The 15,133-nt window shown below is 51.6% G+C and overlaps 1 protein-coding gene across 1 annotated transcript; it reads right to left on the bottom strand.

The window, feature by feature from the left end:
* Window positions 1-2,808: 2,808 nt before the first annotated feature.
* On the bottom strand, window positions 2,809-13,726 carry DDRGK1 (DDRGK domain containing 1). The gene is made up of 9 exons (XM_044263355.1): window positions 13,556-13,726; window positions 12,163-12,369; window positions 10,582-10,694; window positions 10,253-10,354; window positions 7,166-7,288; window positions 6,860-6,898; window positions 4,217-4,273; window positions 3,655-3,703; window positions 2,809-3,276 (listed from the first exon to the last, which is right to left on the bottom strand). Exons 1-9 carry the CDS (start codon window positions 13,644-13,646, stop codon window positions 3,110-3,112), a joined length of 948 nt encoding a protein of 315 aa, XP_044119290.1. The 5' UTR covers window positions 13,647-13,726; the 3' UTR covers window positions 2,809-3,109.
* Window positions 13,727-15,133: the final 1,407 nt, after the last annotated feature.

A 15,133-nucleotide genomic window follows, 5' to 3' on the forward strand; every position in this document is an offset into this window, starting at 1 on the left:
AGGTGCCCCAGTTTTATTTATTTTAGAGAGAGAGCGCACGCACGCATGAGTGGGAGGGCCAGAAGGAGAGGGAGAAAGAATACCAAGCAGACCCCGCACTGAGCACAGAGGAGCCCAACACTGGGCTTGATCCCACAACCCCGAGCTCACAACCTGAGCTGAAATTAAGGACAGACACTCAACCGAATGCACCACTCAGGTGCCCCTATTTATTTAAAAAAAAAAACGTTTTATTTTTAAGCCCTTCAAATGATCTTCTCCATGAGGGGGAATGAAGAAAAGGACTACCCATTTTGTAGAAGGTGGAGATGCTGACAACAGGGAAGACCCCATCAATAGGCTTATTAGAAGGATGAACTAAAGTATCTATTGTGATTATTTTTGTAATTTTGTCAATTATTAAATGGCTACTTTCAAATTGAAAAAAACTTTTTATTTTCAAGTAATTTCTATACCCAACTTGAATTTCTATACCAAGCTTGAAGTCACAACCCTGAGATCAAGAGCCACAAGCTTCACCAACTGAGCCAGCCAGGGTGCCTTGTGTGTGTTTATTTATTTTTAAAGATTTTATTTGAGATAGAAATAGAGCGAGAGCACAAGCTGGGGGTGAGGGGACAGAGGGAGAGGGAGAAGCAGGCTTCCCGCTGAGCAGGGAGCCTGATGCAGGGCTGGATCCTAGGACCATGAGATCATGACCTAAGTCAAAGGCAGATGTTTAACTGACTGAACCACCCAGGTACCCCCCTCCATGTTTAATTTTAAACTTTTTGTTATGAGAAACGTTCAGTATAAAAATAAAGGAGTGGGGCACCAGGGTAGCTTAGTCGGTGATGTGCCGACTAAGGGGAAAAGGGGCTACACAACTAAAGGCCTCAGGGTCACAGTCAAGGTCAAGTCCAGGGTCCCTGCTTCATTTTTCATATATATGTTCTCAGCCCCCTGAGATAATTACCCTGGGCTCCAGAAGAAGTGAAAACTGTGCCCTCAGGAAGAAAAATAAAATCAGAGCAAGTGAATAAGCAAATGTAAATCCATGGCACTGAGATGTTTATGATCAGTTTCAGTACCACACACACAGATCAGTAATGTCATTGTTCTACTACTAGTAGATGTGTCTGGTCTACTGTTTGAGATGTTAAAGCATTTAAAGTATACATTAAAGTATATATTAAATTTGGGAACCTGAAATGTGGAGAAGTATTGAAGTAATAATTGTTTAAATGCTTGAAAAATTACAAGTGGCTAAACCTGAAAGTTTCCATTTATTGTAAAAGAGGTTCTACATACTTAGAAAAATGTTAATCACCATTTCAAGAACAGCTCGTCTGATAAATTTCTTAGATTAGAGGGTTGATCGCTAAAAAATGCAAAGGGTCATAGATTTTCTCCTCCACTCTAAGCTCTTGGGACATAAGGGGTTTTAGAAGGCTTCCAGGACACAAGAAAGGGACATGCCTCTTCTTCCCTCCAGGCCTGTGAATGGAGGGTGCAATGTCCTGACGGAATGTGGAGCTGGGGCTGCTACAGTCCTCCTACAGCCTGGATGGCCTTGGCCAAGAGTGGAGGGGAAGGGCGGAGGAGACTTGGAGCCCCTGTCTTGCTCTGGGAGAAGCCCTTTCCAGTGGGGATTTTCATTACTTCTAACTTGATGGCCTGTCTCTCCACCCCACCCCCACCACCTTCTCAACCTAGGCACATGCTGAAATCTCCCACTGATGCCGCTGGGGTCCCACCCCCGGAGAGTCTGATGGCACTGGTTCAGGACACAGCCTGGCGTGAGACTGCTGACAACTCCCCAGGGGCTTCTAATGAACAACCAGGGCTGAGAACCATCACTCAAACTGTACGCTTTCTTTTCCCTTTACAATTTTATGTTTCTTTCTCACACTGTCAGTACCTCTCTCTGTTTCTTCCCTCTCCTACTGGACTGTGGGCTCCCAGATGGCGTTCCAAACACTGCACGTGGTCCTTTCTAGCTCCAGGTGACTCCAAGTGCCTATAGCTGGCAGAAGCAGCAGTCACGCCTCACTTGGAATTTAGGCACTATAGTTATTATTTATGGCACCAAGTGAGTCAAAGTCATCCTTGATGACACTCAGGAAGGCTCTATCCTATAGCCTGATGTCCTGTCTCTATCACCATCTCTACCATCTCCACAGACCAGTTCCTCCAGGGTAGGAGCAGAAAGCTGTCTCCTCTACCAGCAGAGGAAGTAGGTGGTTTATGTTTAGGGGCAACTCTGCATAAAAAATACACTTAAACCCATGCCTCACCCTCGGCACAGCCGGATGCTCATCCCATGAGCAGCCCACAGCAACTAGAGAGACTGACCCTACAGGAGAGACACCTCTCCCATCTCACACCCACTCCTGAGCATATGGTCCTTACATCCACCAGTGGGTGGAATCACCCACAGCGTCTAAACTTTCTGGCCAGGATAGAGAGCTAAATTCATGGGATGGGCTGTAGGAAGCACATCTCTCCACTGCACAACTCTACCCAGCTCAAACAGGTTCCTCCCTTCTTTCCACCTGCCTAGCCTCTGACCCTCCCTGACCACCCTTCCCGCCCTCTGAAAGGCTGATGTTGCTTAGGATTCTATCCTTGGCACTTCCCTCTTCTCTTTAAGGGCTCTCAGCACTCCGTAGGGCTCCTCAAATCATCCACATAACCAATAATGAGAGCTCCCTCCCCAGTTAGGGGAGATGTTGCCCTAAGGTTGCTTAATTTTGCTCTGGGAAGTGGGGGAGGGAGAGAAAGACCTCATCTTTGTAGGGTACAAAGGAACACAGTAATTGCTCAATATTCTTTTTCAATGAATATTCTTTTTCAACGCATGGTAAGGATGGAACTTTCATCTGCCCCCACAGGGCTCCTCCCATCCACCCCACAGATATGTTCTGAGGACTAGACTTCACTTGCTCATCTGGACTCCCAGGCCAGGCCTTCTGTCACACCAAGCCACACCAAGCTCAGCAGTGCTCACAGGCCTTTAATCTGTAACTGCCTGGCCACATTCCATCTCTCCCCCAGGGTGGAGGGGAGGGATTAAGCTGTACGCCCGGGTAGGCTGTGCAAGCTGCCAGTCCAAAAGGGAAGGGCTGGGTCAGGCTGGGGACTGGACAGGGGGCTCCCGGCCCCAGGCAATGAGGGAGTTGCTGGCCTGGGCAAGCTCAGTGATGGACACCCGGCCCCGCTGTCGGATGAAGTTAGCCACGGCAGCCAGTTCCTCAGGGGTTATGTAGATGAACTTGCCCCGGTCGTCAATCACACCTGTGGGGACAGGAGGGTTGGGGGGCTGAGCCTTCTAGGGTCTCCTCCCCACCACTGCCTGAGAATGCCCACCCACCTACCCCTTCACAAGTGGCTCAGAGCCCTCCAAGCCTGCCCACCTGCCTGGGCTCCTCTGGCTGCACCCAGTCCTGACTATGCAAGTCAAATCCAAATCCAGCTTTCTTGCCTGTCCCAGTCACCCAGAGCTGCTCCCAGGCCTGGGCACCTCCCTCTGCTCAGTGACCCTCCTGCACACCACTTCCCCACCTGGGGCCGAGACAGGGAATACCCGGCCTCCGCAAAAAAGCCCTGCAGGCCCTCTGTGGCTAGACACACCCCAAGGGCAGGGCCTATGGTGACTGACTGTCACCCTCTCACCTGTCAGAGTCCCCTCAGCCAGCAGGTCCTGGATGCGGTTTATGGTATCCTACGAGAAGAACAAGTCTCAGAGTAGAGACGGACACTGCCATCCCAAAAGACAGCTGCACTCTCCCTCCCACCACAATCAAATCTCCTCCTCTCCTTCTCTCGGCCACCCCCAATGTGACTCTTTGCTTCTCGTCTGGAGGGGTTCAGGGGAGATAGGGCCGTGGTCCCAGGGCACTGTAAGACCTCCGAGAGAGGCTTTCTTCAAGGCAGGAGAGGAGTGGTGGAGACATTTGGCCGCGAAGGCTGGCACAGCCTGTTTGCAAGAGAGTTGTCAAGGTAACTGGGTTTGGGCTGCCTCACTTACAGGGGTTGCTGGAGTGATGGGGTTTGGGCTCTTTTCTTTTTCCTCTGTCTAGTAGGAAGGCAAGATTCCTGGGGTGCCAAAAAATTCCTACAGACTACTCTTGCTTGAGGGCATTAAGACTCCTATCTTTAAGGATAGGTCCCCCTCTGACAGCCATATAGACCCTGTGGCCATATTCCACGGAGCAGGCCACCTTCAAGGGCTTACCTGAGTCCGCAGGCCCACCTGGGAAGCCAAGTCTTCCAAGAGCACGACCTTGGACTGCTGCAAGGAGGGGGAGGGGAGAAAGCCTCTCAGCACCGGAGCCCTCTGAGGTCGGCACACTGGCCTGTTCTGCTCTGGGTGGCTGGCTAAGCAGGCTCCATGCTCCCATGGGAGAGCTTTGTTTCTCTCACACACTACTCACATGCTCTCCCAGCTGCCTGTACACACACACACACACACACACACACACTCATCGACTCTCATGCCCATGCTTACTGGAAGGGATCTGCTCAAACCAACACCTGCCCCACGAGTCACATCCTGGCCTGGGGACTACCCTGAGACAGACACCCATGGAGAGTCAAGCACAGCTGCTACCTTTCTCCCCTGTACCCAGCTGTATACTTTAACATTGTGAGCAGGCTGGAAGGGGAAGCACCACAGAGATGAAGGGAGAGGCTGACAAATGCCAAGAGCTTATTAAAAAACTGTCACTAGGACCTGAGTTTGCTGAAGACCTGCCAGGACCAGGAGCTGAGAAGGTGTGGGGGGTGCAGAGGTGAAGAAGACATAGCTCCTGCCCTTGAGCTCATAGCCGGCAAGACGACAGTCGAGAACGTGGACAAGAAGAGAGCAGATGGGAAGCCCTGATGAGCCAGGGTCTTGGTAGGAGCAGTATAGCTCATTCTTGTCTCACCTCTGTTCACTGCCCCCTCGGCCTGAGACCCCCACCACCCTGACGTGCCACACTGCTCCCCATCCTCCCTTCACTCTGCTGAGGCACTGTGTCCACCCTTAAAATTACTGTCACTAAATCTGCTCAGAGCTTTCCACGCATGGCCCTGCTCCATGTGCCTCCCTCACACCCTCAGTAGAAACTTCGGTTCCTGGCCGGGGGCAGGGGTGTGACCAAGGGTCCACCGCTGGGTCCTACACAGGCATCTGCCCTGCCTCCCCCATCCCCTCCCCAGACAGATAGCATGTGACTTGAGAGAAGGCGGTCTTCTGTGTGTCCAGGAATCTTCCATAGCAAATGAGCGGGGGGAGGAGTGACACAGTGACGCCTCCTCAGCTGCAGATGGCATGTGACTGTTCAAAATGCCAAAATGAATGTGCAAGCCGGGAGGCAAGTGAGTGGCGGCTGGGCCAGGGGGTGGCAAGCACAAGGTGACCTGGCCAGCTGGCCTCTACCTACAAAGCAGGGAGTAGGCCCTGGGTTCTCAGGGACAGCTCAGAATGTGACCACAGAGTCACCCCAGGGGTCCCTGAAGACCTGGCCTGAGAGGATCCTGGGGCCCAAAGTACATTTAGAAAAACAAACCAACCCACTTAGCCCTGCTCAGAAGGGAGAGAAGATCGACAAGAGCAAGTTAGGCCTACGCTGCACATAAACTACACCTAGCACGAAAACATGCCTCCGTTTCTGAAATGCTAGCATTCAAGGGCCCGTTCCCTTGGAAGCCTGGAAGAAGGCAGGTGGGCTGAGTTCGGAAGTCGTCCTTCTCCCTGAGACATCAGCTGTAGGAGGATCAGCCTGCGCAGGCTGGAAAGACCTCTGCGGTCCAGGAGAGTCTGGAGAACCCCCCAGAAAACGGCCTCTCTAGAGAGCCTCTGAAAGCAAGGGCTGGAATTGCCCCCGAGGCCTCTACTTGAGTCTCTGCAGAGGTGAGGGGGAGCCGAAACTGGTGGATGAGGGCTTCCTGGAGGATAGACTCAAGATCTGTCGCTGCCCTCTGGGTCGGTGGGGATGGTGAGTTCCAAACAGCAGCAGGAAAGTGTGAGAGATGTCCTGGCAGCCCTCGGGGGTTCCATCATAGAGGAATGAGCTCTCTCCCTGCTAGGAATACCAGGCCCCCAGGCCATGAGTCCAGCCCCTTACTGCTGGGAGGAATTTGAACCCTGCTCCCTTTGAAAGAAGTTGGGGTGGGGAGGATTATGCAAGGCCTGGCTCTTTGGCACCCCCTAGTAGCACCCCCTCCACCGCCTCCACTCCCTCTGCACTCCTTCCCTCAGCCGCCTCTGCACCTCTGAGCTGCACTTGAAAACCTCTCCCCTCGGAGCATCCTTCGTGGGAGAGAAGTTGCTTAGCAGCAAAGCAGAGCAGGACATGCTTATGCAACTCCAAGCAGCATCCAGCCCAGCTCCAGACGGACGGGGACACACGTGCTGTCCCGCCCTAGATTCCAAAGGAAACATCATCCTGTTTCCCTGCAGACCAGAGTTCCTGGTCAGAAACACGTGGCTGGGGATGCTTGTTTCAACTCAACAGAGCTCAGTGTGACAGAACTGACAGAAAACACATGTGAAGAAACTTGAAAACACAGTGACTCACTGAGCGTGGGGTCTGAGGAGCAGGGAGACTGTCAAACCCTGAATGTGAGGAAGTGATTGAAGGCTCAGGCCTCCCACACAGACCAGGTCCCTCTCCACTGTCAAAGCAGAAGGGGCTCTTCTGGCCAGGACTGGGCAGCACTGACTCCCAGGTCCCCTGCCCACCCCTGCATAGGCTCAAGTTAGCTGCCAACAGCCCCAGCTTGGGTCCACTCCTTCCACAGAGAGCACACGTGAAACGCACACACATGCACACACAACACACAAGTGTGAGGCAGGGAGCGGATGCCCAGGCTCCGTTCCGTGGCTTCTTACCTTAATGTAGTTGATGAACTCAGTCAGGAAGCTCTGGGACTAGAGAAGCAGAGAAATCGGGGTGAGTGTCCCCCTTACAGGGGCTACCGGGGTCTATGCCACCCGCTTGCCATCTGTGTGAGCAGAGCTTCCCACAGTAAGGGGTTCGGAGGCACCCCCTCTTCCAAACCTGAGCCTGCTGGGCCTAATGCCCACCTACCTCTCAGGGCATGACAAGGGCAGCAGGCAAGGAATGATGGGGTGTCTGGGAGGGGATGGCAGGCTTGGTGGGCACAGAGATGGGCCTTCCAGGGGCTGCAGGCCTACCTGTTCCTCAGTCATGGTCTCGCCCACACCTTCCTCCTCTACCACGAAGGCTTCCTTCAGTTTCAGGTACTCCTCATGCTCCCGCTGGGCCTGCTCCTCCCGGGCCTTCCTCTCTTCCTCCTCCTGTGGACAAGAGGCAGGTATGTTGGGGCAGGTGCCCACCCCATCCCTGTTCTGGGCTCTGCTGCCCCCACAGGGCACCAGCACATATGGTCTGGCCCTTTCTCGGGGACAGAGTTCCTTTAAGACGCTGCTCCCTCAACCCAAGGCTGAGCTACAGGCCGAGGCCCCTCTTCTCATCAGTCCCATCACCTCCCAGGCAAGTGCTGCTCAGCCCCCTCTCCTTTAAAATGCTGCCAATGGGGGCGCCTGGGTGGCTCAGTGGGTTAGGCCGCTGCCTTCGGCTCAGGTCATGATCTTGGGGTCCTGGGATCGAGCCCCAATCGGGCTCTCTGCTCAGTGGGGAGCCTGCTTCCCTCTCTCTCTCTCTCTGCCTGCCTCTCTGCCTACTTGTGATCTCTACCTGTCAAAAAACCAAACAACAACAACAACAACAACAAAATGCTGCCAATGATCCCCTCCTTGTCGAGTCCACACTTCGTGTACAAACACCCAGGCTCCATTTCCTCATCATCCATTCACTCAATTCCATCATACTCAACTCCACCAAAACAAGGGCTATGGTCTTACCCATGCCCTTCATCCCACCCAATCCAAAGGGACAACATCTGTCTCATAACCCTGTCCTCTCAGTGGTGCTGGAGAGAGCTGACCATTTTGTCTTCCCTCGCTTGACTGGCAGATCCCACCTCTATTGGGCTTCCTCTTGCTCCTTGGGTCACTTTTCTCACCTCCTCCATTGCTCAGCCCTGTCCCTCCTCCCTCCTTCCCCTCCTCAGGCCACCTCGCCATGCCCACAGCATCAACAACCATGTCCTTGCCAGCGACTGCCACCGTTGTACCCTGCCCCAAATCTCTCCTCCCGTATGACGCACTCACTGGGCCATCTCACAGGTACCTCAAGTTGAGTACATCCCAGAAAGACCCTGTGATCTACTCCCCACACGTCCGGTCCCTGGCTCGGTGCGTCACAGAGCCATCTGGCCAGCTGGTCAGAAATAAAGTTCTATCTACCGTTTCTGTCTTCAACTTCCGGAAAACTTCAGTCTGACCATGCCACTTCACCACCGCCACCGCCCAGTGCCGTAGCATCCCTCCAAGTCAGCCTATTTTCCAGAGCTCTCAAAAAGAATTTTTTTAAACATGTAGCTAAAGCTGGGACAGAGAATACACAAAATAAGCCTGGAGCATCTTGCAGTGCCAAAAAGGAAGCAAGTACTCGGAAAACAAAACAATGAGGTTACGTCAAAGGTACACAGGGCCAACTGCAAGAGCTCCTGCTGACCTGTGTGACAAGGTAAATGAGATGGTATCAGATCGTAACGCAACACACAAAATATCCACCAGTCCATGTAGGTATAAACAACTAAATATATACACAGCGAAGAAAAGGTAAATCTTCCATATAGAAAAATCCCCAATACTTTGCATACTTTGCTCTCGAGAAGGTGGAGAATAACTTCCCACCCCTTAAGTGTGGGCTGTGCACAGTGACTTGTTTCCAAAGAACTACAGGAAGGAGGGCGTAACATCACAGCAGACAAATCTGGCAAAGAAAACCTGAGCCAAGCAATCCAGGTTAACATCAGTTGTGACAAGCCAAGTTGACAGCAGGTATCCTTCATATGCGGCGTTGAGAACGGCCCTTCATCTGTGATCCTCTTCCCCAAAATCCATAACCCGGTCCAACCATGAGATAAAAAAATGAGTCCAGCAAACTGAGGAATATTCTATAAAGTATTTGCCCAATACCCCTCAAAACTATCAAGATCACTAAAAGCATGGAAAAATCTCAGAAAATGTTACAACCAGAAGAGCCTACGGAACATGGTACCTAAGTGTAATGTGGTGTCCTAGAAGTGACCATTTAAAAGGATAGTGGAGGAAATTAATGAAATCCGAATAATGAATAATGTGTGGGGTTTAGTTAAAACAATATATTGGTATTGGCCGTGGGAACTATACCGCAGTAAGGTAAGGTGCAGGGGAGGAGAACCCCAGGACATTTAAGGTCCATCGGACAGGGTCATTATTCAGAAAGGTAAAAGTGCAACCTCCACTAACGCCTCCTCTCTCCTGTGCTCTGGCCTGCTTACTATAGCAGCCAAAGCCAGGCTTCCTGCCAGCAAGGGTCCCTGGACAGCAGGGCCAGGGAGAGGCCAAAGGCACCAGCGAGGTCTTCCTAACTGGGGCAGCCCTGGCTTTCACTCTGTATACACATTGCACTTTTGTGATGTTCCCTTTCTTGGGCACCAGTTCTCAGAAAGGAAGCATCTGGCAAACAAATGCTCACTGACCCTCTACCATAGTGGTTCGCATTCTCTGAGCATCTATCTCCTCCAGGCCAGGCCCTCCACAGGACCTGACTCAGGCAGGATCCATCAGCTCTTACAATGACCTTTAACAACTTCAAGCGCTTTAGGATTCAGACCCTACTCCCTCTCTGACTTTTCTCCTTGCTTAGCTTGTTTTAGCCACTCCAACCACCGCAATTTTCTTTAAATGCTTCAGGCATGTTCAATAAATCACATGCACAAAAATCCCCATCGCCAGCTCTGCTTTTCAGCAGCAGTTTCATACAGGTTGTGTTTAGAGTCTGGGGACCAAATAAACCAGGGCCTGTTCCTAAACCCAGTCCATGGCCCGTCTCCTAGGTTAGAAGTGTGAGGAGCTGCATAAGAAGCAAGGTGCCAGGGCACCTGGGTGGCTCAGTGGGTTAAGACTCTGCCTTCGGCTCAGGTCATGATCTTGGGGTCCTGGGATCAAGCCCAGCATCAGGCTCTCTGCTCAGCAGGGAGCCTGCCTCCCCCTCTCTCTCTGCCTGCCTCTTTGCCTACTTGTGATCTCTGTCAAATAAATAAATAAAATCTTTAAAAAAAAAAAAAAAAGAAGCAAGGTGCCTGCAGGTGTCAGATGTCAGTACTGCAGGTGGGGGGTGGGGTGGGGGGTGGTGTCTGTCTGTCTCACCTTTTGTTCCTCCTCCAGGCGAAGCCGCTCCTCCTCTTTCTTCCACTCTGCCTCACGCTGGGACTCGAGGCGTTTCCGTTCCTCACGTTCAGCCTCCTCTGCCTGGAGAGAGGCCTTCATAGGGAGCACATCCCTACCCCCAACCAGACCTTGCCTACCTCACAAACAGGCCAGGGTGGCAAGGTGTGGGCCAGACCATGGACCCAAGCTATAAGAGACAGTCAGGCAAGCAGCATGCAAAAAGCCTGAGGGGAGGGCCTGACATAGGGGACAAGGAAGGCAGGACCTTTCCACACTTCCCAGAGCTGCACCCCAACCCTCCTGCTTGCCTCACGCTGGGCTTTTCGAGCCTGTTTCTCCTCTAGCTTCCGTAGTTTCTTGGCTCCAATTTTCCCTGACAGGTGACTTTCCACCGGCTTCTCGATATCTTCTTCCTCCTGGCCTGAGTATGGTCAAAGAAAGACAGTTCAGGTCCTGTAGAGGGCTGATGAAGATGGATCCATCCTACCCCTTGTCCCTTTCCACATGGCAGCGAATCCTGTTCCTCTCACCTGCAGATGTCACTAGCCCAGCTCTGCCCTCCACAAACATCTACCGGGAAGATAGAAATTAATGCTCTGAGTGTGTGTATGTGACAATGTGTGAGCCGAGTGTGTGTGTGTGTTGAGGGTAGAGGGTAAGGTAGGGGAATGGTGAGGGAATCATGGGGCAAGGGAACAGATAGCAACTTTAGCCAGTGCATCACCATGAAAAGGGAGATGTCAGGTTACAATATCCGAGCGTCTGAAAATCACAGGCAGGGATGTTTGGGCTTGCGGACTTCTCTGGTTTGTCTCTGAGCCAAACCTCAGGGAAGGATAGCCTCATGGGGAAATGTATCCCTGTCTCGTATCTAAAACTGTCCTCACTCTGTTCAGGAACTGCTAGGGGTTCTGGGCTCAGCCCCTGGCCAAAAAGACAGCTCCAACCCCAAGACTATCTAAAATTAGGGCCAGCTAAAAGTTAAAGACTTGTTGGGGCACCTGGGTGGCCCCTAAATCTTGATTTTGGCTCAGGTCATAATCTCAAGCCCTGCCTCTGGCTCTGCACTCAGTGTGGCATCTGCTTGAGATTCCCCCCTACATTTTCCCTCCCTATCTGCTCCTCCCCCAGCTTGTGCTACAAGCATGCATATGTATGTGCATGTGTGCACTCTCTCTCGCAAATAAATAAAATTTAAAAACTAAAACCTGTTGATGCCCAAGCAGCAGAGATGTCTGATCCCAAGTCTGAGACAAGAGGAATGGCACCACAGACTGCCTCTTTTTTTGAGCTAAAGGGCTAATTCCCAAAAGTACCAGGGCAAAAGTCCCAAGTGCCCCTTCTTCAGGCTCAAGCCAGATTTGAGCACCGCAGAAGAGATAGTTTTTCCCAAAATCTGAGGGCCTCTGTTGGTCTCCTAGGGATATGGAAGCTCCATCAAAAAAATGTCTCCAACCCTAAACCCTTCTAGGATTACAGGTGACCTCACCTCAGGAACTGCAGAAGCTCTTAGCTGGGTACTCTGGTCCTAGAGTGAGGCTCTCAGAAAATGACTGTGCCCATACCAGTAAGGTGCTGGGATATAAGAAGTGGGCTGAGGAACTATCTAGGTCAATCTAAAGACCCCTGTCCTCTTGCTTAGACACTGAAAGCCAAAAGGAAGAGGGGGCTAGCCCAATGGAATAGGGATCAGGGTCCAGAATTGCTGGTCAGGGTCCAGAACCAGGACCAAAGGATGGGTCCCATGTCTCGTCTCACCCAACCCTATCCTTTGGCTCCCAGACATGTCTCCTACACTATAGCTTCACACCCCACTCTTCCACCCAGCTTTGGAGATCCCTTTATGCCCTAAACCAGCCCCTTTCTTCTCCAGGCTAGGCCCTTCTCACCTGGGATGATGGCTTCCTCCTCATTCTCATCCACCTCTGCCCAGGTGACACGCTGGGCTCGGCGCTGGGCCTGCAGGCGGCTGCCCAAATCCCTCCGGCGCCGGGGCCTGCCCCCAGTTCTCTGCTCCTCAGGCTCCAGGGGCCGAGGTTGGGCCACTGAGCCTGCTACTACCGGCAGCTCCTCATTGTGCAATGGCTCCTGGCCGGCTGTAGAAAAGAGAGGAACCACACAACTGTCTAGCAGTCCAACCCACCTGATGGCAGGGGAGCAGCACCCTGGAAGCCTCACCCTCCACTCAACTTCCTCCAGTTTATGGCAGCTTAAAGCACAAAGCCCCAGTTTCTCAGATCATAAGGGCCTTTATAACCTAGACCCACACCTGGGTCCTTTGCAGCAGGATCACCTGTTCCCTCCTGCCTTTGTCAATACCTTTCCAGCCAGCTGGCCAAAAGACTACCACCCTGGAGGAGGAGATGAAGCCCAACTTCCTCCAGGAAGCTCACCCTGACTTCTCCAGACTACATCTGAATGCCTACTGCAAGACTGCATTTATTTCTTGCCTGCCTAACACCACCTGCCATAGTTTTATAAGGCATGCCACCCAGGAGCACACCTGGGGAATGAGGTTTCCCTTCCAGGAAGATTTCCTGGCTATCTGCCTTACTTCGGCTCTCTCCACCTGCCCGACCCCTGCCCTTGGAGCATATAAGTGCTCTGAAGTAGCCTGTGGGCCCAGAGAGGAGGAGAGACATATACACAAACCCACATACTGACAAGAAATGGGGGATGGAAGATGATATGCACATCTGTTCCGTACCCTAGCAGATGACCTGAGCTCCTGGTCGGGGTGCAGGAGAGAGAAGGATGCACAGGTGCTCTCTTTGAGGTGTAAAGAGAGAGATTCAGGGAGTTACAGCTCGTAGGTAGGCACAGTATACTCAAGGGCCCCCTTCTTGGCACTCGCTCTGGAGCCAGCCTGGGTGGGACGGAACAACCCTGCGGTGTCTCCTAGGGGCGCACAGGGGAGAGACCCAATGACGGATGGGAGCATGTTCGCCAGGGGACCGGGCCCCTTTGAGTCTAGAGTGCCGGGGGGCGAGGACAGGGATTGAGTGAGACTATCTTTGAGACTGGGGGGGAAGGTGTAGGGGAGCTGCCATCCCGTCTGGGAGTAGCGTTGCTGCACTGCGGCTCATAGCCGCGTCCGCGACGCGCAGGTATGCGCAGGCGTGCAACTGGCCTGCAACACGACACGAGCGACCGGCGCGGAGCACTCGTCAGCCTAGCCGGGCAGCCCAGCGCATGCGCAGGAACCGCGGTGCGAAGGCCTACAAAGGCTCAGGAGGCCAGAGAACGCGGCCCCACCGGCCCTGGAGCGGCGGCTTCTCCTACCTGCTGTCGTCCGGCCCCGGCTGTGAGTCAGGAAAAAGATAAGGCCGACAAGCAGAGCCGCCGCCACCAGGTACACCACGGGGGCCACCATGACAGCAGCTTCCAGGGGGAACCGGCGCGTCCACCCGGAGGCCCTGGATCTCCCGGGCCCCGCCCCACGGCTGTATGGCCCCACCCGTTTCCAATTCTAGACTCCGCCCACCAGCCGGGGCCCCGCCCAGGCCGCACACTCCCTAAAGACGCCTCTATTTTTTACTGTAAAAGGAATTTGGGGGGTATATGAATACTCATAACTGGAAATGGTCTCAAACGATTTTGTGCTGTGCCACATTTATATGTGTTTTAAAAGCATTAAGCAATATCGCAGAGCGTTTATAGAAACATATGTAGAAAAAGTACAAAAAAAAGTACAAAAAAATTGCTAAGGAATGATACACACCAATTTCAAGATAGATGTTGGGAGGAGGGAAAACGATGGATGAGATTTGGGGCAGAGCTTTGCCTGTATCTCTGACATATGATTTCGTAAAAAGAAGAGAGGGGAGGGATGCCTGGGTGGCTCAGTGGGTTGGGCCGCTGCCTTCGGCTGGGGTTATGATCCCGGGGTTTTTGGATCGAATCCCGCATCGGGCTCCTTGCTCGGCGGGGAGCCTGCTTCTTCTTCTGCCTGCCTCTCTGTCTGCCTGTGCTCACTCGCTCTGTCTCTGACAAATAAATAAATAAAATCTTAAAAAAAAAAAAGAAGAGAGGGGAGGAGAAGAGAACTAATTTTATATTTAAATGAGTTGTGATATTATTTTTGTACCCACACCTGCAACTTTATACCCATTTTAGTATAAAATTAGCTTTATTAGACTACTACGAGAATTTGTGACCCAGTTTTCCATAGTGAGCACTCAAAATTTAAGTACCCGTGGAATTTAATTTCCCTTTAATTCTTAAATATTATTTAGAAAGGGTCTCCTGGGTAGCTCAGTTGGCTAAGTGTTTGCTTGCAGCTGGGGTCATGATCACAGGGTCCTGCCCAGTTCCCTGCTTAGTGGGGAGCCTGCTTCTCCCTCTCCCTCAGCCGCTCCCCTTGTCCATGCTCTCTAATAAATAAATAAATAAAATCTTATAAAAAGAATTATTTAGAAACTAGGTAGTAATTATACCTCAATAAAATTGGGGGAAAAACCTGGGGACAGTATGTAAACTCAAGATTTTTGAAAAAGTAAAAATCTACTGGGAATTTGCTGTAACAGTAGTATGAAGCTCTTTGTGTGTGTGATAATACAAAGATCCAAGGAACAATAGTATGAAGTGGAAGATTTGAAAAAAGATGGCACCATGTGAACATTTTAACATTTGTTAAGCTGGAATAGTGGAACTTCTGCATCTATTTTATTATTTCCTGTAACTCTGGAATATTTCATAATTTTTAATTTTTTTAAATTTTAAGCAAGCAAATAGGCCAGAATAGGCAAAATAAAAATAGCAAATGTTGAAAATTATTAAATTTGGGTTATGGGTATGTTTCCTTATTCTACGGCTCTTTTCTACTTTTTGTAAGTTTGACATTTTTGTGTAAGTTTGAAA

The sequence above is a fragment of the Neovison vison genome, chromosome 8 (genome assembly GCF_020171115.1).
Source record: "Neovison vison isolate M4711 chromosome 8, ASM_NN_V1, whole genome shotgun sequence".
NCBI lineage: Eukaryota > Metazoa > Chordata > Mammalia > Carnivora > Mustelidae > Neogale > Neogale vison.

Coding starts and splice junctions, on each gene's coding strand:
- DDRGK1 (XM_044263355.1), bottom strand. CDS start 13,646: ATGGTGGCCCCCGTGGTGTACCTGGTGGCGGCGGCTCTGCTTGTCGGC. Junction 10,355..10,581: donor CTCGAAAAGCCCAGCGTGAG/GCAAGCAGGAGG, acceptor GCCTCTCTCCAG/GCAGAGGAGGCTGAACGTGA. Junction 4,274..6,859: donor AGTTCATCAACTACATTAAG/GTAAGAAGCCAC, acceptor CCCTCCTTGCAG/CAGTCCAAGGTCGTGCTCTT.